Source organism: Lemur catta, chromosome 2 (assembly GCF_020740605.2).
Source record: "Lemur catta isolate mLemCat1 chromosome 2, mLemCat1.pri, whole genome shotgun sequence".
NCBI classification, from domain to species: Eukaryota; Metazoa; Chordata; class Mammalia; order Primates; family Lemuridae; genus Lemur; species Lemur catta.
Genome location: NC_059129.1, coordinates 123,254,806 through 123,278,941, shown reverse-complemented (window position 1 = coordinate 123,278,941; position 24,136 = coordinate 123,254,806). Strand labels below are relative to the sequence as shown.

At 36.3% G+C, this 24,136-nt stretch overlaps 1 protein-coding gene across 4 annotated transcripts in view; it reads left to right on the top strand.

Moving 5' to 3' along the window:
* The window catches only part of MAP7 (microtubule associated protein 7), a 179,172-nt gene that overhangs the window by 61,137 nt on the left and 93,899 nt on the right, over nt 1–24,136 (top strand). For 2 of the 4 annotated variants that reach the window (XM_045544437.1, XM_045544435.1), the window contains exon 1: nt 9,533–9,707. The exons of the other annotated variants lie outside the window; for them this stretch is intronic. In XM_045544437.1, the coding sequence (XP_045400393.1) occupies nt 9,686–9,707 (22 nt within the window). In that variant the 5' untranslated portion in view covers nt 9,533–9,685. Of the gene's footprint in view, nt 1–9,532; nt 9,708–24,136 lie in introns of those variants that run through there. 4 annotated transcript variants of the gene reach the window in all.

The following is a 24,136-nucleotide window of genomic DNA, read 5'->3' as shown; positions in this document are numbered from 1 at the left end:
ATCATTGCCTCTATGCTTTCTCAGCAGATAGAGCTAAGAAATAGGTGGGAGGGGGAGGAATTTATGTATATAACCACACCCCTAAAACATGTATATTAATACACTCAGTGGTCTTTGTTTTTAACATAGCTGATTCCTTTTCTGTACAGTGGAAATCCTTGGAGGAGGAGTCCCAGACCAGGAATTGTAGTTTCTGGTTCTGCTTATCCATTCACTAGTCATAAGAACTTGAGCAAATCTCTTACGTCTTCTACTTCAGCTTTTTCCATGTTAAGAATTAGGAAATAAATGAGGCTGATTTTAAAGAAACTTCCATTTCTGAAAGTCTATGATGTTATGAATTTAAAATTTTAGAGATATAATATTTTCATAAAGCTTTTCAGGGGCTCAGAAGAATAACTTAAAAAAAAAGCCTCAAAGCCACAAAAATTATTAGAATTTAGATCTGAAAGCTACTTTAGAAATTATCTAAACTGTGGCTAGTATAGCTGAGGAACTGAATTTAAATTTTATTTAATTTAAATTTAAATAGTCACATGTGGCTGGTGGCTACCGTATTGGACAGCACAGCTCCAGAGCGTAAATGTCCATGTCCCGCGAGTGGTAGTGGCAGAAGCAAAGCTTTTTGGATAGTGCAAACTGGAGTAAATTGAGCCAGGCCTGAGGAGACAGGCCACTGCGCAGGATGCCTTGTCTGTCTGTGATGTGCAGAAAATGCTGGGCCTTAACTTAGATGACTGAATGATGATCCTGAGTGCTAAACCACCCTGCAAGCTTCCTGCTCCTTGCCTTGCTTTTGAAAAACAATGTGCACGTCGAATCGGTAGTATCCGGGCAGAGAAAGTGTGCAAGATAAAATTTGATGACTTCAGAGAATGTATGTTTGGGCAGAAAACAATGAAATGCAAACCATCAACAAGCAGCAGGATGTGCTAATAAAGGAAAGGAGGTACATCCTCTACCTCGCCACTTAGGCGAGGAGGATCCTAGGCCCCAAACAGAGCAGCTTTGATGGCTTCTGGAAAGATGGTTTACTGAAAACCTTTGTCAATGTATGTGAAAATAAAGGATTGTTCCATCCTAAATAATAAAAGAAATGAACTAAACCAACTATTTCTCATATGCCTGTCATAATAACTGATTACAATTTTTGATACTAAAACTCTGGCATATTAACTTGGCAGCCGATTATTTAAATTACAGGAGCTTTAACATGATGTTGTATAGCAGTATGTTTATTATATTCAAAAGAAAGTTTAAAGATCAATATCAAATCAAGAAAGCTGAGCTGTTCTCAGTAGTTAATAGTAACAGAACTGTAATTTGAAAGCTTATTCCATATAACTTTGTTCTGTATAACTATTTTCAGTAGAAATGCTTTTGTTTGAGAATCTAAACTGCTAATGGCAAAGTTTGTATTAAAAAGGTAATACATTCTCCAAAAATGCTAATCTCCTTGTATGTTCAATTATATCACTTCTGGTTATAACCTTTTACAAATGCTACATTAAGATTTTTGTTCGTTTGTTTTTAAGGAGAATATGCAGTGCATTTAGATGGTAACTCACATACAGTGTTGGTGAGAATAAATTGGTAAAACCTTTCAGGAAGTTATTTTTTATGCTAGGTATTAAAGCGTTAAAGCTATTCCTACTTTTGACCTACTAATTCCCCTTGCAATTTAATCTACAGTTAAAGCTTTACCCATAAAGGTATAGTGAAAATTGAAATAACTTGAATGTGGAGAAGGTGAAAGTAGCTAAGCATATTTGCTATATCCCTGAAGAGCTGTTATTGACATTGAAAGTAAATATAAAAAATTTAGATTGGGGCTGGGCACGATGGCTCACGCCTCTAATCTCAGCACTTTGGGAAGCCAAGGCAGGAGGGTCACTTGAGGCCAAAAGTTTGAGACCAGTCTAGCCAACATAGATTCCCATCTCTACAAAAAATTTGAAAATTAGCCTGGTGTGATGGTGCACACCTGTAGTCCCAGCTACTTTGGAGGCTGATCTGGGAAGATTCACTTGAGCCCAAGTTCAAGATTGCAGTGAACTATGATTGTGCCACTGCACTCCAGCCTGGGCAACAGATTGAGATCCTGTCTCTAATAAAAGAAAAATTTAGATTGGAATGCAATATACAGAATAAACTATGTAAAATACAGAGAAACAGTGTGATAGCATCTGTGCCTATCACATTGACACAAATTTTACATTTTTGGTGCATCTTCTTTTCCTTCTTGATTCCTTTCCTCACACTTGTTTGGTACTGAGTGTGCTCTGACTCCATAAATGTTCAACCAAATGCCTAGGTATTCACCAGTCCATTAACGAGCCTCATTGGTACTACGTCCAAAGCACATCACAGCCGTCTACTTGTGTGTGTGTTCCTGGTCCAGATTACATGTGCTCTCTCCAGATGACAACATCAGTAGTGACTGGACTGAGCTCACTGCTCTACACTCGCCCCTTCCGTGCACATCCCGACCTCCAGCCAGTCTCCATGCAGCAGCCAGAGTCACCCTTTGAAAGTATAGCTCAGGTTGTGGCACTCCTCTGCATAAAACTTGTCACTTGCCATTGGTTTTAGTATAAAATCTTTAATACAAACTACAATCCCTACATTCATTCTTTCTCCCCACGTTTTAACCCAGTTGACTTTCTTTTCATCCCTTTAATACTCATTGTTCACGCTGCCCTCAAGGTCTCTGTTCTTACTTATCTCTCTGGCTGAAACATTCTTTCTTTGGCTTTTGGAATGACTGGGTCCCCCTTAACCTGCACTGCTACCTCCTCAGAGAGTCCTTCCCTGAACACTCTACCACCACCATATTGTTTTCTTCATAACCTTGATCTCATTTATTAACCTATTCTCTCATATATTGTCTGTCTCTGTCCACTGAATGTAAGAGTCTGGAACAGTTCCTGGCACACGGCAGGCACTTGGTAAAGAAGATGAGCTAGTGAATGAATAGCCACTATTAATCAGTATGCCTCGGAAAGGGCTCTTTTTGGCAAAATACATCAAAAGTCTTTTTAAGTGTTCTAACGATTTAGCAATTCCTCTTGAGGAATTTATTCTTCAGACATTGATAAGGTTTGTACAAGTCTATAGGCAGCCTTGCTTTATAATATTGAAAAATTGGAAACAATCTAAACTTTGGGAATCTGCTACATAAGTTATGGTGTTCCCCTACAATTCAGTATCGTGAAGCCAATAATAAAGATGTTTTAGAGACATGTTACACAGAAGATCTCAGATATCAAATAGATTCTAAATAGTATTACTACTTAAAGATCCCATTTTCATATTATGCCCATCTACATAGATATACTTACAAAAATCTACAAGACTAGTTACTAAAATATTTATAGCGGTTATGTCTGAATTTTGAGATTGCAGCTTATTTTAAGTGTTTTGTTCTTATTTATGTTTTGTTTTTTACACTTAATATTTATCACTTGTCTAATTTATAATCTTTTGAAATATATACCTCCAATAACACTGGAAATTGATCCATACTGGAAAGTAGGCCATTACAATTTAGGGCGTTTCTTGAGCTTCAACTGTAACAGCCTTTGGTAGAGGGCTAGACAGGTGAATCTGATAACCCACTCCTCCTATGGTAATGCTGTTAGAGAAGGTTTATCGATGTGTTTATAGCTGCTTTAGAAAGAGGACAAGCACTTCTGTTTGGGAGAATGAAGATAGACTTTATGGAGGGTAAGGGCATTTCCCTTGACTCTTGAAGAATTTGGAAGATTTAACACAGATAATTGAAGAGACATTTCAGGTGGAAAGAAGAGTGGGAGTGAAAAGAAGGAAAGGGAAAGAGGATACCAGGAGGCACGTTGAATAGCAGATGCATCCATTCTGTAAAACCATGGGAAATCCGGGGGTGGGGAATAATTCTTGAAAAGTAGGTGGAAACTTATTCCAGTGGCCTTGATTTGGCAGGCACCTGGGAGACATGATTTGAACAGGGGGATGAGGAACTACTTGAGTTGTTTTTTAGGAAGACTAATCTGACAGGTTTTAGGAATTGAAGTGGGGAGACCACAGTGGTGAGATCAGTTTGTAGGCTGAAGCTGGGAAGCAAAGCGACGATGCTGGTTTGAGCCTAGGCTGTTTGCCCAATATGTCAAGTAGGCTGCATGCAAATTGGGTTCGAAGATAAGAATTTCTACTTTCGGATATATTAGACTTGACTTTTTTTTCCTTTTAGCATCTATCTATTCTCCAACTTCATTGTGGCCTTACTGGCTGCTGCTTGCTGAGGAGAGTGTAATGTTTAGGGCTAGTGGTTGGGAGAGAAAAGAGTGAATGGTCATAGCCTGGAATGTACCAAAAAGGAAACATCAGATTGTGTGTTTTTATTAAAATCAGAGATGTAAGATGCTTTGTACAAGAGTTTCTTACATATCTAGACAATATATTTTAGTTTCCTTCAACAACCTAGATATTTTAACCCCAAATTCTGAAGGCAAATAACTGAAAGATTGTATTGGTTTGGTTTGAGGAAATTAACAAATGTCCCTTTTAAAACTAGGTCAAGTTCTTTATTTTAATTTCTGAGCCAACACAGGACTCCAGCTGTCAGGCTCTCCCATTAATCCTCCCTATCAGTGAAATCCCCTCTGAAATACGCCATAATTAATTTGCAGGAATTGACAGCAAAAGGTAGAGAGTTCAGATAGTATTTGGCTACAGGTTTCCCATGTGGAAATGGACATTTAAACCTTTGAGAAGTCATTAACAGTGCTTGGAGAGATGGTATTTTGGCAGAAATTCTTTGCATTGAAAGAAGCAGTTGACTTTTTCTAGTGGTTTCAGCCCCAATAATCCAGACTGGGCAGCTTGATTTTGCTGAAATGTTTAGTAAGAACTTTTGCTGCAAGCATAAATATTTTGAAGAATTTCATTGTGATTATCCCTAAACCAGTGAGAGTCTCACAAGTGCCACGGGGTAGGTGGTTATAGCTGATGGCCAGCCTGTAGTGAGGGGAGGAAGAATATTGGGAAGGCTTGATTACAGGCGTGGTATAAAAGTGGAAAATAAAAGTATCTGTTGTTCATTTGGTTTGTTAAGTATAGTTTTGGCCACTCCTGTGAAATTCAGAAATGAGGAAATTGTTTCTGCAATTTGAGGTCTGCGTGAAAAATTCCAGGGCAATGTAAATGTGGATTTTGAGAAACAGCCAACTATGTTATACCTCTTTCCCTAAAAAAAAAAAAGTTGTATTCAGGGTCCATTTTAAAATGAATTGAGTGGGTTTCTCCTAAATAAACAGCGCCACTGGGAGCTTTTGTCACTGTCCATGGTACTGTAAATTTGGGGCTTAAAAAAAAAAAATAGCAACTTCCTTTTCCAGCATCTAAAGATTGTGTCCTCTGGGAACTCTCTAAAAGAAACAAAAGAAGATAACTGTTGGGAAGGAAAATGAAACCTGAGTGCTGGATTACATTGCAAATATTGAAAAACAAATGCCTTTCCAAAGCTACACGCTTACTACTTTTTGAACACAAAGGAAATGCAAAATCAAGGATTACAAAGGGCGTCCAGAGAAAGTGATATGCTGCAGTATTCCCAGTTTTCCATTGGGATTTGAAGCAGTTCAGATGTGTTCAAGTAAGACCCACCATGATCAAAACCAATTTTCAGCAAATAATAAGCTGGGTGAACTAGGTCTTTTAATTATGCATAATATATATCTGTGTACTTTTAGCTTTTAAATTTTTCAGCAAAAACATAAACTCCTTTATAAAATGAATCTCTGCTTTTACTTTTCTATAAGTAAAACACAAGTGAAATCTGTTTCTCAGCATTTGCCTCTTAAAATACCAATAGCTAAACTCCCAGCATTTTGTTAAACAGTAAATTCTAGCAAACACCAAGAGTTGAAATAGCACCATTTTGATAATTGTGACAGTGAAGTTTAGTATATGTGATTCTTCTTGTGTAAAATATTTGAAAGTCTGCAAGAAAAATTTAAGATTCTTATAAATAATGAGAATATACTGTAAGTGCAATATTTATTTTTCACACTAAGGGCTTAGCCTATGCATATGCTTTCAGTTATCTGGTAGAACAACTAGGTTTTCATCTTTTCATTTATATATTCACTCTTACATGTATATGAACACACATACACACACCCAACTCTCCCACCTCTGGTGTTTTCTAAGGAATACCAAAGAATGTAGGATCACACAATTCTCTCTGGAATAAAGCTTTGATAAAAACAAGGGGTGGGAAGGAGGAGTGCAGAGATGTTGATCAAAAGGTACAAAGTTTCAGTAGGCAGGACGAATAAATTCTGGAGACCTAATTAATGTGCAGTATGGCAATGATAGTTAACTACACAGTATTGTATACTTGAAATTTGCTAACAGAGTAGATTGTTAGTATTCTCACCACACACACAGAAAATGATAACTATGTGAGGTGATGAAGGTGTTAATTAACTTGATTGTGGTTGTCTTTTCACAATGTATATCTATAGCAAATTATTATGTTGTACACCTTAAATATGTACAATTTTTATTTGTTGTTATACCTTAGTAAAGCTGGGGAGGGGAAAACAAGCAGGAATACAACCGGATATCTCTTAATCTCATAGAATTCTTGCTGCAGCCTAAAAGTTCCTGTTTTACAAAAACCAGTTTATCTATTAGTAGCCAAAAGTTAAGAGGGAAAAATGGAAAAGAACAAAGAGGAGCAAGGTGACAAATTGCAGATTTGATGGAGAGAAAATACTAAAGGATGTGAGAACTGCTTCCACATGTTACCATGTGAAAACAATGCTCTCTTCACTTTTGAGGATAACATCATAGAATTCGATTGGAGGGGCCTGTGAATCCTGATCTTGACCATAGAGCAATTTTAGGACAACTCAGAGGAAAGCAAGTAAGGTAGTGAACAGAACATGAATAAGCACACAGAGGAGAACATGGATTCCTTAGAGTCCTCCCACACTTGTTCTGTAGTCAAGTTTATAATTCATCAACTCTATTACAAAGTATCTACCATATTTTATATTTGTTAAGGATTATTGTGTGATGTTGACTTAAATTTTTATTACCCTGTGCTTCATCAGGACTTATATATGTATCACTTTTTAAAATCTCCTCTATTTTAAAAGTGATTTCCATTCCTTTAAATTAAATTGTAAGCTATCAGTTTGACCTTCATCCATCTACCAGTATCCAGCATTGTTATAATTTTGCTATACAGTATACTGAAAATGAAACCAAAAATGGAGGGATAAGCTGAGGCCTTAGTATTGAGAAAATAACAAGAATGATGTGTATATTTAAGGTTGTACCTCTTTCTAAGCCTGTGTAGTGCACAGTTTAAGATGATACATAATTGGTAGTACCCATTGTTCCATACACTGGGGCATAGAAATCTCCTTGAGCCACTTGTCGTATATAAAACCCTTTATTCTCTTCCCTCTCCGTTAGCATTCAGCTGTGTCTCTGGATGAATACATCACCATTTAGTTAAAAAACTGTTGTTCGGCAGGGAAGAGCGATGCACTGTCTCCACACAATGCCCCCTCCTGTCTTTCCCTGCCTTTCTTCTCTCCTTGTGGTACCAGTCATTTCCTATCAGCAGGCAACGCTGCCCCAAATGCTTCCTGGGGCTCAGAAGTGAAACGTCACCTCCTAACTTAGAGGGCAGTTGCTGCAGTAAAACATAGTACAGGCCGCTCCAGACTTACAAAGTTTTCGACTTTACGGTGGTGCAAGAGCAATACATGTTGATTAGAAACCATACTTTGAATACCCATACAGCCATGCTGTTTTTCACATTCAGTAGTGTTCAATAAATTACACGAGATATTCAACACTTTATTTTAAAATAGGCTTTGTTTTAGATGATTTTGTCCAACTGTAGGCTATTGTAAGTGTTCTGAGCACTTTTAAGGTAGGCTAGGCTAAGCTACAATGTTTGGTAAGGTAGGTGTGTTAAATGCATTTTTTACTTAATATTTTCAACTTACAGTCAGTTTAGTGGGACTTAACTGCATTGTAAGTCCAGCAGCATCTGTATAGGGATTGAGCGTCTGCCACTTACTAGCTTCAACAAGTTCTACTCTGTATTTGAGTTGCCTCCTCTGTAGAATTGGCATCATGATAGGGTTTTTGTGAGATTAGACCAGTTCATATGTGTAAAAGCCCTGAGATTAATGTCTGACATATAACAGACGATCAATAAGTTTGGGCTGCCACCCACAACAGAGAATTATCCAGTCTGAAATGTCGGGAGTACCAAGGTTGAGAACCCTGCACTAGAGGTATTGTCCATGTCTGTGCAGGCTAATGAAGCGGGGTGGGGTATTAATAAGCAGCTGTGAGGTTGAGTTCCTGGGGCTGTTGGGATGGTGCTGGGCTGGAACTGGGGCTCCACTGGGCCCCACTAAGGAGTCTGTAGTTCCCAGGGCTTGAACAAGGTTAGTTGCCAAATTTAGTGGGTGTTTGACCCTCACATATCTTAGAAACCCTGGGATTCTAGAGTTCTAATCTCTTTACTGAGTCAGGTCCAACTACTCAGGGGACTCCTCAGAGGGACTTGAGAGGTTTTATGATATTATCTTCTAAAAATTGCATTTTCGTTTTCAGATTGGGCCTACTGCTCACCCAAACTCATTATTTTAATTGGTTTTAATCAAACTATTCTGGCCCCCAAGTCACATGTTTTTAAATTCTGTTAATATAAGGGCAGAGCAAGGATTTAATCTGATCCTTCGCTTCTGTTCCTTCTCTGTGACCCTAAACAAAAGCCCTTTTAAAGATAAGTCTAAGTCAGAATTGTGGTAGACATGTTGAGTGCAAGGTTTACAATGCAACTTATCAAGAAAAGATAAATTCTGAGCACATATATTTAATTTATATTTAACTGTAGAAATAATTTGTAAAACTTTAGCATTTATATTCAGTGATTCTTCTGCTCTTTGAAGACTTTCAGAATTATTCAAAACTTGCTAAAGCAAGTCAGTCTTTTGGAACTCCTGAACAGAGCAACTAATGGCTGTTTCTCAATGGCACCATGTCTGTTCTCAGCAACGAAGAGAGAAAAAGAACAGAGGTCACTCTGCCTGACTGGTTCTAAATGATCGCCCTTTTCAGATGCTTTTGATATGGGAACAAAATCAGCCATAACCCTTCAGGGTTTTAAATGTCATTTTTAATGCGTCAGGAAACCAAAAGGCAGAGGAGCCTGGAGAAATAGTAAATAACATTTAGATGACTTTGGTTAACAATTAAATTTTTAATGTGTGTTTAATGCGCATCCTGTTCGGGGCCCCTGTCTGAGTTTACATCCCAGAGATTGAGCTGATGTTTAGCAAACATTTCTTAACCAGGAAAGGAAGGCCTCCCCTTCTCCCAGCCCATACCCATTTGAGCTTCACTGGGTCTTTTGAACAGAAGCCTTTCTCAGTTTTACTTGGTTCAGTGAACAAAGTTACTGTTTAAAAGCAGTGGCTGTAGAGTTATATGTGTCATCACCCTTTGCTCTTCTCCTGAGTGTGCCTCAAGCTATGGGAGAGATAATACTTAACATGATTAAACGGGCCCTTCACTGATGATTTGGTCTTTGCCTGGCTGAGGGACTCAAAGCAAGAAGAGGGAGACATGCAGATATGTTGCAGTATACTCAAGAAAGAAGGATTTTAGGATGGAAGACACTAAACTGGATTGTAAGTTTTTGGACTTAAAATGTGTTTTGAAAACCTTATTGAGGAAATAGAGGAAACAGACAGTCTTTAAATCAGTTTTAACAAGTTAACACTTATAAACAAGTACAGAGTAGGAAATCTTTTAATAGAGCTTATGTTTTTTTTTTAAAAAAACTTATTTGTTTTAATGTTCTTAGAAAAAGGAGTGGGAATTTTAATTAAATAAAATTATCTTTGTTATATAAATTATGGATTTATACTTCTATCTTCATGTCCTAAAGCCATGTGATAGCTTCTGTGAAAATTAAAGGCAAACCATCATCATTTTGTTTTCCATGTTCCTACTTTTTTTTTTTCATGGCAAAACCAAAATGAAAAGCCTACCAACTCTTAGGGTCTCCTTAAAGAAACTGCTGGATCTAGACACTAGCAAACTATACATACACACACTCATGCTGCTGTACAAAGAAAATTTCAGTAAATAATTTAGTGATGATTTCTTAGCCCTCCTAATATATTTATCTGGATCACATCAGGGGATTTTTGAAGAATAATTGCTGTTCCATTTAGAGGGGCATATTTGGGGAGTGCTGTTTGCTTATTGAAAAGGAAGGTCACACTTGCCTACTTCTTGGTTTTTTTGTTTAGTTTTGTTGTTTATCAGAAACTTTGCCTGCATTTCCACGTATGTCTTTCCTTACCAGAGTGCTTTCATTTTCATGGCATGTAAACAATGAATCACATATGAGCTTTCCAGGGCAAACTACAAGCACTGAACTCTTATGTGCCACATTTTGGAGAGTTATTTTGTTACCTTATTTTCTTTTATGAAACTTTCTTTAGATGTTTTTATCAATTTTAATTTTTAAGAATAATAAAGATGCTTTTTTATTCACTAACTTGTTTGCCTTTTAAAAATATACATCTTCATTTTCATAGATAATATTTGCAATTTTTTAATTATAAAAATACAGCTGACCTAGAAAAGAAATATGAGTTATATAGAGTTGCCAGTATCCAGCAACCATTAGGAGATAGATTGTAATATGAATTAGTGGTTTGCTTTTGGTATTTTATGATTATAACAGGGAGTCTCTAACTCCCTGTTATAATCAGAAATATCTTTGGGGTCAGATCTGAGTTTGCCTTTTAGCTCTGATGTTTACTAGTTCTGTGACTTCAGACAAGTTATACTCTACGTATTCCATTGTATGATGATGTTACAGCAAGTGTTACAGTGAGTGGTCCCGAGGACAAACCAAGTGGCACACGGAAAGTTGGAGAATCAAGGTTTATTCGCCAGAGGGCTCAGAGGGAGTCTCACCACCAAATTCTGAGCCCCGTCTACCCAATTTTTCCCATTTTTATTAAGTTGGATGATCCAAGGGGAGGGGTCTCAGATGTCTAATGCCCGCCAGGTAATAGGTGAGGTTAGTTTCTGCGCCAGGTAATAAGTTTAGTGTTATGCTAATGTGCCAGGTGTTAGGTTAGTAATATGCTAATGTGCCAGGTGTTAGGTTAGTAATGTGCTAATGTGGGTCTTCTGTGAGGGGTGGGGGTCTCAGGTGGCTGCTGTGCTAAGTAATAGATGGGGGTTTTCCTTATCAATGATACTGACATAATCTCAGGTTTTCAGAGTTGTATACGCAATAAAGAAGAGCAAAATGCCTCACCTAATATTTGTTTAGTTAACTGACTTTCAAATTCTTTTTGTCCTTAATAAGTCTATTTTATGGACATATGTCTTTCTGAGCAGAAAGCATGTTTACATATAGTATTCAAGTATTAAGGTAAGATAGTTGATGCGTAAGTACTGGATTTCATTATTATTTAAATATGTAAACTAGGATTGCTTGCATCAGATGATATATAGGTTATTCAGTAAGGAAATTAGATAAATTCCCAATAGACAAAATTAAGAGGAATTTTTTTTAATGTAGATAATTGGTCAAAAAATCCTAGATAGGAGGTTTTAAAAATACCAATTTTTTTATGATGGTTGATTTCGGGCCCGCTTTTGCAATTGCCTAAATAGTAGAAAACATAGAAGCTTCATGTTTCCATAAACTCAAATTTCAATGTAAAAACCATAACTTTATTGGAGTGGGGGTGAAGGGGTATTTTGCTCTATACACTGAGCAGCTACGTGTACACCGTATACTATGGCAGCCCTGCTGCTCCTTCAGGCAAGTCCGTATAGTTGTGGGAGCAGAACCTGTTTTCACTGTCAAGCTGCTCTGGAATGACAGGTGGTAAGGTGTGAGTGGTCCCCTCTAGACAAAAGCTGCTTCCTGTTATTTGACCTATTCTTAGCACTTATCACTACTTGATGCTTTAATGTTTATTGTCTTTCCCCACACTAGAATACATGCTCAGTGAAGGCTGCGAATTTTACCTATTTTGTTCACTGCTGCATCCCAACCACCTGGAAGAGTGCCTGGCAACCAGTAGGCACCTAATCAATTTATTGAATTAATGAATCCATCCCTAGTTTTCAGTAGGACAGTGAAGTAGGAGAGACCACGTCTACTGTCTTTATAAAAAGACAAAACAAAATGACCAAAAAAAGATATGGTTTAATATAAAATCAAGTATCTCACTGCAGTAGAACATGCTAATTATTTCTGTACAGTAGTCCCCCCTTATTTGTGGGTTCTAAGACCCCCAGTGGATAGCTGAAACTGGATAATAGCGAACTCTGTATATACTATGTCTTTTCCATAGTAAAGCTTAATTTATAAATTAGGCACAGTAAGAGATTAGCAACAATAACTAATGATAAAATAGAACAATTATAATATACTGTAATAAAAAGTTATGTCAGTGTGGTCTCTCTCTCACTCAAAATGTCTTACCTGTACTGTGCTTACCTATTTTCAGACCGAGGTTGACAGCAAGTAACTGAAACCTTAGAAAGTGAAAGTTTGGATGAGCGGGGGAACTACTGTAGTTGACAAACCACTACTGGTTTGTTCTAACTTTTGGAAGAAGAAAAGAAAACGTCAGCAGGAAATGTTAATATCTTCTGTTATCACAGATGATTAACAATGTTCCAAACAGAAGAGAGTAACCAAAAAGTTTATTTCCTTTGAGTACTCCAGAAAGATAATTTCACGGTAAAATGCCAGGTCACAGGCTGAATGACATAGCTCCTTGTCTGAGTCCCGGGGGAGGTCAGCGCTCTGCTTGGCCACCTCAGGAGGGGCAGCCTTGCACGCGCTTAATGAGCATCACCGGCCTGGCCAGCTCAAGCTCCTGCACCGGGAATTTTATGGTTGGCACATTTTTTAGAAGCTAAAACTCTTGTTAAACAAGGCAGTCAAACACTAGCCTTTCTCAAACGTTGCTGTATACTTTTATCAGAAGACAGAATGGTGTACTTTTGAGAGTCAAAAACTAGATTTCAAAACTCAGCTCTAACGCTTACTGTTTTTGTGACTACAGGCAAATCCCGTTTAACCTCTCTGAGCCTCCGTCCCTTTTATAAAATGGCAACAATAATACCTGCCTCAGTCAACTTAAGACAATCACGTGAGGTTAAGCACAAGAAAGGGATTTATAACCGAAAAAGCAAATTATACAGTGTTACTTGACTATAAACTAGAAAACAATGGCGGTTCTTTGCTTAATAAGAATTTAAAAGTTTTGACTTTTTATTGTTTGTCAAGGTATCATTAGTTAAGGAAAAACACACCAAAAAAGTGAAAAGACTAAGGTATATTTTTAATGCTGTATTTGAAAAAAAAGAAAAGCTTTAGAAACACTGTAGGATCGTGGTTAAGATAATAGGTTATAAAGAAAAATTGATGTGGATTGTATTCACAATTTAGCTATTTATGTTGGATAAATTAATTAACTCTTTGAGCCTCAGCTTCTGGTTCTGTACAGGGGGGAGAGTATTACCTAACATGCAGGAGGAATAAATTGAATGAGCCAGGATGTTTAAAGCATTTAGTATACTCTGGAAAATACATAGTAGATAATCAAATGACGATTGTATTTGTGGTTAGTATTTTAATTCTTTATATCACTGCATGTATGCTATGCCTATTAAATGATATGGGACCAGCTGGGTGTGGTGACTCTTGCCTGTAATCCCAGCACTTTGAAAGCTGAGGTGGAAGTGTGACCTGAGGCCAGGAGTTCGAGACCAGCCTGGACAACATAAAGAGACCCCATTTCTACAAAAAAAGAAAAATTAACCAGGCATGCTGGCATGCCTGTAGTACTGGCTACTCTGGAGGAGGCCAAGGTGGGAGGATCATTTGAGTCCAGGAATTTGAGGTTACAGTGAGCTATGATTGCACCACTGCCCTCCGGCCTGGGCAACAGAGCAAGACCCTATTTCTAAAAAAAAAAAGAAAGAAAGAAAAAAATGAAATGATATGGGATCAAACTGTTCAAATCTATTCATTGGCTGCTATTATTACCCTATGTAAAAAATCGGGTAGAAATTTCCTGAGAAAATGATTCTCTGATTTTCAGTAACTTTTACTTTTCTGAGCCTGATGATATTTACATTAGGTGGTCTTTGAAACAAACATCAATAAAATTAAATTTTTTAAACACCATCATCTACTTACCTAAACCTCCTGAGATCTCAAAGTATGTCTAGTTTAACTTAACCTCCATAACAAACACATAGGTATTCACAGGCAAAGAGCACGGGCCCCTGGCAGGAGAAGTTGATTGTTTTTCTAGGAAATGAATGTTGCTCATGAACCTTCTATGCTGTCCAGCCAAAGAGTTGCTAAAGTTTAAACATAAAAATCTGCCATATATTCTAGAAATGAGATAGAATGAACGGGGAGAAACTTAAATCAACAAGAAGGGTATCAAGGTAGTAATAAGTATTGTCACATAACCTATAAAGATGCTCAAGTTCTGAGATGTACCACTTACAGTCTGTGTTGCAATTCATATGTTAAAAGCCACCCATGCTTTCCCATAGTATTTCACTGAGTCACTGTCTAGTGACTATTCTGTGAACTGAATTTTAATGCTGAATTGCAAGCATTGATATACCATTTTTTTTTTGAAAGACACAAGTTCTCACTAAGTTGCCCAGGTTAGACTTGAACTCCTGGCTCAAGTTATCCTCCCACCTCAGCCTCCCAAGTAGCTGGGACTACAGGCATGGTGCCTGGCTTGGTATACCGTCTTGACATTATAATTTATTTTTCTTATCAGAGCCTCAAGGAAACAAGAATAAATAATTTTAATTGAACTGTAAGCCAATTGGTCTTTTAAAACTTAGGTTAAGTTTTTTAGTATATGAGAATACAGGCATTAACAACTAGCATGTGACTATTTAACATAAATAGGAATTTTTATACTTTTGAATACCCAAGGCAATTTGTTCACCCAAATCTAAAATTTCTAATAGTGATTAAATAGGAAACCCTAAAATGTGTGAATAAATTACACTATATTTATAGTTACATGTATTGATCTATAGCTTTCTTCCAAATATCTAAAATAATCCTTAAAGGCATCACCATTCTCAATTAGAAGATACTTTTCTACAAGGCCTGTTCTATTTTAAAAGAGAATAGCATAATCTATTTCTGGATCATAATCTGTTAGGTTATATAAATGTATTTTTAATATCTTATCACATAGCTTGAATAGCAAGTAACATGTGATGAAGGACCAAAGAAGGTAAAAAGTTAATATTTAAACTTTCTACTTACTTGATCTAATATTAACAATGCAAAGGTTTTGTGTTTTTCTGTAACACAACAGTTATAAAGTGCTGAGTCAGAGATAACGGTTTATATAACATTTTATTAAGACTTGTTTGAATTTTATATTTTGCTTTTCTGATAAGTGAAGTACACAATTTAAATATGTAAGTCTCTAAGTATGATGTTTCAGTCATGGTCAAGGTAAAATAAATGGGTCATTTAGGAATTTTAGATGGATTCAGATTAGGAGTACTCAATTCTGTCAACTGTGTATAGGGTTTTAGACTTTTAAGTTATGCTATCTGTCATCAGTAGCAACTGAGTTGATCGAAATCCTGTTTTGGGAACCTAAGAGTTGCACACACCTTAGAACATGTGAAATGGAAATGATGTGTTCTCACTGGGTTGAGGGGACAGTTGGTTTCTTCAGAAGCTAATATTAAGTTATAATAATTGTGCTTTCGGCTTAAAGCATTTAATTTAAAAAAAAAAAATCCTGAGACGCATCTTGGATTTATGTAGTATTCGTCATGACAGTAACTAAGACAATAATTCATAGCTACCTCACAGCAATGGAAGAGTAAAGTCCCAGGATGGTGGGTGAGGCTGAGTTCTACGTGTCATAGCCCAGGAAACCATAAATGTGCTTATATTGAGGGGTGGTGACGTGACAGAGGACCATTCTTACCTAGAAGAAATCAGAAAATCCAAATGAAAAACAGCAGGGTAGACTTGTTTCCTTTTGCTTTCTGTGGGATGTAAAAACTGTTTTTACGTGAGGAATTAGGAAGATAAATATATTTTTGTCCCTTGAAATTGGTTTTCAGTCTTTTTGTAAACAATGCTTGTTTTTTGTATATATTTTTTAAATTATCAAAGTGTAACATAACATTACAGAAACTTTGGCAAAAACAGAAAAGAAACATCACCCATATCTTCATTCTAATGTAGCTTTAGCAATTTTCATGTATTCTCTTTCAGCACTGAGGTGCATATTAGTAATCTAATTATTTTTATTAAGGGTTATATCATGAGCAATTATGCATGGTACTGCCTTTAAGTATTTTTATTTTTACTGGTTAGATAATAATTCATGGAAGGAATATTCCCTAGTTGACTAATGTTGCTTTTGACTTTTTTTTATAGTTATTAGTATAGCTTTAATAGCCATCATTAGGTGTAAGGCTTTTTCCATATTTTACAGCATTTCCTTAATTTGGCATCTCAGAAGTAGGATTATGGAGTCGACAATTTTGAATTTTTTAATGGCAATAAATAAATATTGCAAAATTCCTTTCCTAGAGTTATGCCAATATACCAATATACCATAGCTCTATTTTGTTTATTGTGGTAAGAACACTTAACATGAAATCTACTCTCTTAAAGTGTACAATATGGTGTTGTTAACTATGCACACAGTGTTGTCCAGCAGATCTCTAGAACTTACTCATCTTGTATAACTGAAAACTTTATACCTGTTGAATAGCAACTCCCCATTCCACACACTGCCCCCAGCCCATGGCAACCACCATTTTATTCCCTCCTTCTGGTTTGACTAGTTTAGATACATCATATAAGTGATATAACACACTATTTGTCCTTCCATGACTGGCTAATTTCATGTAGCATCATGTCCTCCAGGTTCATCATATGGCAGGATTTCCTTAGTTTTTAGAAAAAGACTGAACAATATTCCATTGTTTGTACATAACCTTTTCTTTATTCATCTGTAGATGGACATTTGTTTCCACATCTTAGCTATTGTGAATAATGCTGCAACGAATATGGGAGTGCAAATACCTCTTTGAGGTCCTGATTTCAATTCTCTTGGGTAAATACCTACAAGTGGGTTTGCTGGATCATATTGTACTTCTATTTTTAATTTTTTGTGGAACCTTCATGCTATTTTCCATAGAGGCTGTACCAGTTTACATTCCCGCCAACACTGTCCGAGGGGACCAATTTCTCCACATCCTCACCAATACTTGCTATCTTTTGGGGGTTTTAAAATTTTTTCATAATTGCTTTCCTAATAGGTGTGAAGTGATATGGTGGTTTTAATTTGCATTTCTCTGATGATGAGTGGTTTTGAGCATCTTTTCATATACCTGTTAGCCGTTTGAATGTCGTCTTTGGAGAAATGTCTATTTGGTTTCTTTGCCTATTTTTTTTTTTTTTGCTATTGAGTTGTAAGAATTCCTTATATATTTGGATATTAACCGCTTATCAGATATATAGTGTGCAAATATTTTCTCACATTTTACAGGTTGCCCTTTTACTCTGTTGTTTTCTTTGCTGTACAGATGACTTTTAATTTGATGTCCTATTTGTCTATTTTTGCTTTTATTGCATGTGCTTTTGGTGTCATATTTAAGAAATCATTGCCAAGACCAGTGGCGTGAAACTTTCCCCCTATGTTTTCTTTTAGGAGTTTTACACTTTCATATTATACATTTAAGTATTTAATCCATTTTGAGGTAATTTTTCACATGGATCTAATTTCGTTCTTTTGCATGTGGATATCCAGTTTGCCCAGCATCTTTTGTTGAAAACTCCTTTCCCCATAGTATATTCTTAGCCCCCATGTTGAAAATCAGTTGACCATGTATTTGTGAGGTTATTTCTGGGCTTTTTATCCTGTTCTATTGGTCTACATGTCTTCATTCCATTACCATACTGTTTTAATTACTATAGCTTTGTAATATATATACATACATATACACACACACACTTTAAAGAGATGGGGTATTGCTATGTTGCCTAGGCTAGCTTACAACTCCTGGGCTCAAGCAATCCTCCTGCCTCAGCCTCCTAAGTATGTAATATATTTTGAAATCAGGAAGTGTGATGCTTGCACCTTTGTTCTTTCTCAAGATTGTTTTAGTAGAGGAGATAGCACAGGGGACATGGGCTAAGATTGTTTTGGCTATTGGGGGTCTTTGTAGTTTCATATGAATTATAGGATTATTTTCTCTATTTTTGTAAAAAATGCCACTGGGATTTTGAGAGGGATCACATCAAATCCGTAGATTTCTCTGGGTAGTGTGAACATTTTAAAAATATTAAGTCTTTCAATCTATAAAGACAGGAAGTCTTTCCATTTATTTCTGTCCTTTTAAATTTCATTCATCAATGTTTTGTGATTTTTAGTATACAATTTTTGACCACCTTACTTACATTTATTCCTAAGTATTTTATTTATTTTTTGATGCTATTTTATATGAAATTGTTCTCTTAATTTCCTTTTTGGGTAGTTTGTTGTTAGTGTGCAGAAACACAACTGATTTTTGTATGTTTATTTTTATCCTGCAACTTTACTAAATTAATTTATTAGTCTTCACAGTTTTTCTGCAGAGTCTTTAGAATTTTTTACATATAAAATCATGTAATCTGCAAATGTAGATAGTTTTACTTCTTGCTTTCTCATTTGGGTGCCTTTTATTTATTTATTTATTTATTTTTTGCCTAATTGCTCTGGCAAGGGCTTCCAGCCCTGTGTTGAATAGAAGTAGTGAGAGTGGGCATCCTTGCCTTGTTCCTGATCTTAAAGAAAAAGCTTTCAGTTTTTCACCAGTGAGTTGATGTTAGCTGTGAGTTTTTCATATATAGTCTTTATTATCTTGAGGTATTTTTTTTTTGTCCCAGTTTGTTGAGAGTTTTTATCACAAAAGGGTGTTGAATTTTGTCAAATGCTTTTTCTGTATCTGTTAGGATACTTGTGTGATTTTTATCCTTCATTGTGTTAAGGTGGTATGTCACATCTATGGAGTTGTGTGTGTAGGACCATTCTTGTGACCTGCTTGGTCATGGAGTATGATCCTTTTAATATGCTGTTGAATTCAGTTTACTAGTATTTGGTTGAGGATATTTGCATCTATGCTCCTCGGGGATATTGGCCTATACTTTTCATGTCTTGTAGTGTCTTTGTCTGGCTTTGGTAGTAGGGTAATGCTGGCCTTGTAAAATGAATTTGCAAGTGTTCTCTCTTCTTTAATTTTTTGGAAAGGTTTGATAAGGATTGACATTAATTCTTTTAAATGTTTGGTGGAATTCACCATGGAAATCATCTGGTCCTGGGCTTTTCTTTGTTGGGAAGTTTTTTGATTGCTGATTCAATCTCCTTACTAGTTAAAGGTCTATTCAGATTTTCTGTTTTTTCATAATTCCGTATGCGTAGGTTTTGTGTTTCTAGGAATTTCTTTTAGATTATCCAACTTGTTATCACATAATTGTTTAATTTTTCATAGTCTCTTATGATTGTTTTATTTCTGTGGTATCAGTTATAGTATCTCCTCTTTCATTTCTGATTTTGAGTCTTCTCTTTTTTTTTAAGTTAGTCTAGGTAAAGGTTTATCAATTGTTTATCTTTTAAAGAACAAACTCAGTTTCATTGAGTTTTTCCTATTATTTTTCTGTTCTCCATTTTTTTTTTCTGCTCTGATCTTTATTACTTCCTTCTACTAACTTTGTGCCCAATTCTTCTTTTTCTTGGTCCTTGAGGTATAATGTTAAGTTATTTGAAAGCTTTCCTCTTTTAAATGAAGGTATTTATAAACTCCCTCTTACTACTGCTTTTGCTGCATCCCATAGTTTTGGTATGTTGTGTTTTCATTTTCATTTATCTCAAGATATTTTCTAATTTCCATTTTGATTTCTGCTTTGACCCATAGAGAAGGAAAAAAGTCTTTTCCTGTACTCATTTCAAGTTCTGCAATTGAGACTTTATAAATTAGACTGGCCAAAGACAGATAAACAAGAGAAAAACAGGAGTTTATTAACATGTGCATGATGCATGTACACATGGGAGCATCCAGCAATGAGTAATATAAATGGGTAGTTAAAACTTGGACTTAAAGAACCATCTTAGTGTAAAACAAAGGAATAGAGGTTTGGGGCTTCTGGGCTGTGTAGGCAAGTTATGGGAAGGTGAACAGAAAAAGTATGGTAAACAGGGGGTTGTTTAATAAGGTCTGGTATGCACATTTAGGTTGGAGCCTTCTCCTTTGATGAGTTGTAAAAGCCCTCCTATTCCTAATTAGTTAGAGGTAGACATCTCTAGAAATGGAAATTTCCTATTCCAATGTAAATTTTCTTTAGAAAAAGAAAACTTGTACCCTGTTTTAGTGCTTCAGCCTGAGTCTGCTGATTCTCAATGACATTTAGCTCAAAATCCATACACTAAAGAGGCATATTTGGGGTGACACATAAAGACCCATTTGCTGGTTGCTAAAGGCCCATTCATTGGTTGTTTAAGATATTTGTGAATTGTCCTGTATTCCTTGTGCTGGTGATTTTTAGTTTAATCCTATAGTGGTCAGAAAAAATGCTTGGTAGGATTTCAGTCTTCTTAAATTTATTAAGACTGGTTTTGTGGCATATACTGGAGAATGTTCTCTGTGTACTTGAGAAGAATGTATATTCTGCTATTATGGGGTGAAATGTTCTATATGTCTGTTAGGTCCATTTGGTCTATAGTATTGTTCAAGCTTCCTGTTCCTTACTGATTTTTCTATTTGAATGGAAGCAGTGGTTCCCAACCCCACCCACTGAGTCCGTGGAAAAATTGTCTTCCATGAAACTGGTCCCTGGTGCCAAAAAGGTTGGGAACCACAGCTTTAGAAGAAAGGTAACTGGAGATGTCTTTTAAATCACAAATAGATCATTTTGATGGGGTTAAGTCTTCCTGACATTTAAGTCCAAATTAGCATTTGAGTTGCTGATGGGCCTAATAGTCAAATGAGAGGTGGAGTCTTATGAGTGGGGAATGGCTCATCATTTCTTCTTAGAGTTGGAACTGGGTAGACCCTGCTAAATACCTGTTTTTGGAGCTGGCAATTTGGGAAGAGCCTCAGAGCTCTATGTGTCTGGGTAGACAGGGAGGCGACCAAGAGGTTGAAACATAAATGTGGAGGTGAACAATTTTGCTAATATCTTGAATAGTTTGAAAAATAACAAAAATCTTAAAGGAAAACCTACACATGCATACACACAACTAAAAAAAAAAATCAGCAAAAGACTATTATTTTACCAAATTCACTCAAAATATTTTATCTAGTAGCTCCATATCAACATAAAGAAAACCAAATAATTCACCAAAATTTACTGGGAGTTCTGATAGCTAAAATAATCATAATTACATAATTTTTCTCCTGTCTGTGGCTAATGGGAAGAAGTCTCCTTATTCCAACATGTATTCTAATGACAAGAAAATCCCCTCACCAATTATGGAAAGTTATCAGATAGCCTGACCACTTCCACAATCCTTAAACATACTCCTAAACATTCACTAGATTTTTCAGAAGGCATATTATGACAAATACAAATAAAGGAACTTAAGGACCATCACCTTCAGCTAATTACCACTGGGGAAGAATCTTAAGCAGTGCATTTGAAAACTCTGGAACAGCTTGGATTTATTATAAATTAATGACATAGGATGTTCATTAATTATTAAGCTTTGTTGAAGTATGCTAAATGATTTACACAGCTTTTACAGCCAATAACTGTCATCAGAATATTTTGAAATTATACCCCTGAGAAAAATAGAAAAGTTTTTACCTCCATGCATTTCTACTTGCTTGTTAGTTTTACAATGTAGGGGAAGAAAAATACTTTCAATCTGCTCTTTCTGAGTTCTTAGATGGGATGGACCCTTGTAATAAAAGCTAAATTAACAAAAAAAATGAAAAGAAGTTTATCAATGTATATATCTCGTGTATACATGGGAGATACCCAAAAGAAAATGACTAAATCTCCAGAGTACAGGCATACCTTGGAGATATTGTGGGTTTGGTTCTAGACTACCTCAATGAAACGAATATTGCAATACAGTGAGTCACATGAACTTTTTGGTTTACCAGTGCATATAAAAGTTGTGTTTATGCTATACTGTAATCTATTAGTGGCATCTAGAATGGTGAATCCTTTCCAAAAGATTTTCAATTTACTTTGCTCAGATCCATCTGAGGAATCACTATCTATGGCAGCTATACCCTCACAAAATATATTTCTTAGATAATAAGACTTGAAAGTTAAAATTACTCCTTGATCCATGGTCTGCAGAATGGATGTTGTGATAGCAGGCATAAAAACAACATTCATCTCCTTATGCATCTCTAACAGAACTCTTGGGTGACCAGGTGATTGACAGTGAGCATTAATGTTTTGAAAGGAATCTTCTGAGCAGTAGGTCTCATCAGTGGGCTTAAAATATTCAGGAAACAATGCTGTGAACAGATGTGCTGTTGTGCAGGCTTTGTTGTTCCCTTTATAGTGCATAGGCAGAGTAGATTTAGCATAACTGTTAAGGGCCTTAGGATTTTCAGAATGGTTAATGAGCATTGGCTTCAACTTAAAGTTACCAGCTGTGTTAGCTGCTATCAAAAGAGTCAGCCTGTCCTTTGAAGCTTTGAAGCCAGATACTGACTTCTCCTCTCTAACTATGACAGTCCTAGATGGCATCTTCTTCCTATAAAAGGCTTTTTTCTACATTTAAAATCTGTCATTTAGTGTAGCCACCTTGGTCAATTAATCCTAGCTAGATCTTCTGGATAATTTGCTGCAGCTTCTATATCAGCGTTTGCTGTTTCACCTTGCACTCTTATATTATGGAGATGGATTCTTTCCTTAAGCCTCATGAACCAATCTCTGCCAGCTTCAAACTTTTCTTCTGCAGCTTCCTCATGTCTCTCAGCCTTCATAGAACTGAAGAGAATTAGGGCCTTGCTCTGGATTAGGCGATGGCTTAACGAAATGTTGTGGCTGATTGATCTTCTATCCACACCGATTAAACTTTCCCCATTTCAGCAATAGATTGTTTTGATTTGTGTGTTCACTGGAGTGAACTTTTCACTCTCTTCAAGAACTTTTCCTTTGCATTCACAACTTGGCTTTTAGGCTGAAAACTAGGTCTCTTGTTCTAGTCTTGGCTTTTGACATGCCTTCCTTACTGAGTTTAATCATTTCTAGCTTTTGATTTAAAGTGAGAATCTGGAGATACTTCTTTTCACTTGAACAATTAGAGGCCATTGTAGGCTTATTAATTGGCCTAATTTCAATATTGTTGTGTCTCAGGAAATAGGGAGGCCCCAGAAGAGGGAGAGAAATGAGGGAAAGGTAGGTCGGAGGAGCAGGCAGAAGATGTACAACGTTTATTACATTCGAGGTCTTATATGGGCATGGTTTGTGATGCCCCAAAACAATGACAATAGTACCATTAGAGATCACTGATCACAGATCACCATAAGAAATATAATAATAATGAAAAAGTTAGAGATATTATAAGAATTATCAAAATGTGACACAGAAACACAATGTGACATGCTGTTAGAAAAATAGCACCAATAGACTTGTTTGACACAGGGTTGCCACAAATCTTCAATTTGTAAAAAACGCAATATCTGGGAAGTGCCATAAAGTGAAGCACAATAAAAGATATGCCTAAATGTCTAGGAGGTGGCTTAAATACATGTCAGCTGAAACAAAGTAGGTGTGGAGAAGGCCTGTTACGGGGAAGTTATCAGGAAATATCTAAACAAGAGTAAGGTTTGCTATGCGGGTTTAGGTTGGTCCCTTCTCCGTAGGTAAAAGTTCCTAGTGATTTAGAACCATCCTTCAAGCTTCTGACCAAGGAGGCACCCTTACAGATGGGGTTTTCCTTATGGATGTATTTCTCTTATAAAACGGTAATTGATACTCTGTTTTCAGAGCCTCTCCAGTTTCTGCTGTTTCTCAAAATAATCCTTATTCCAAAAAGGCATATTT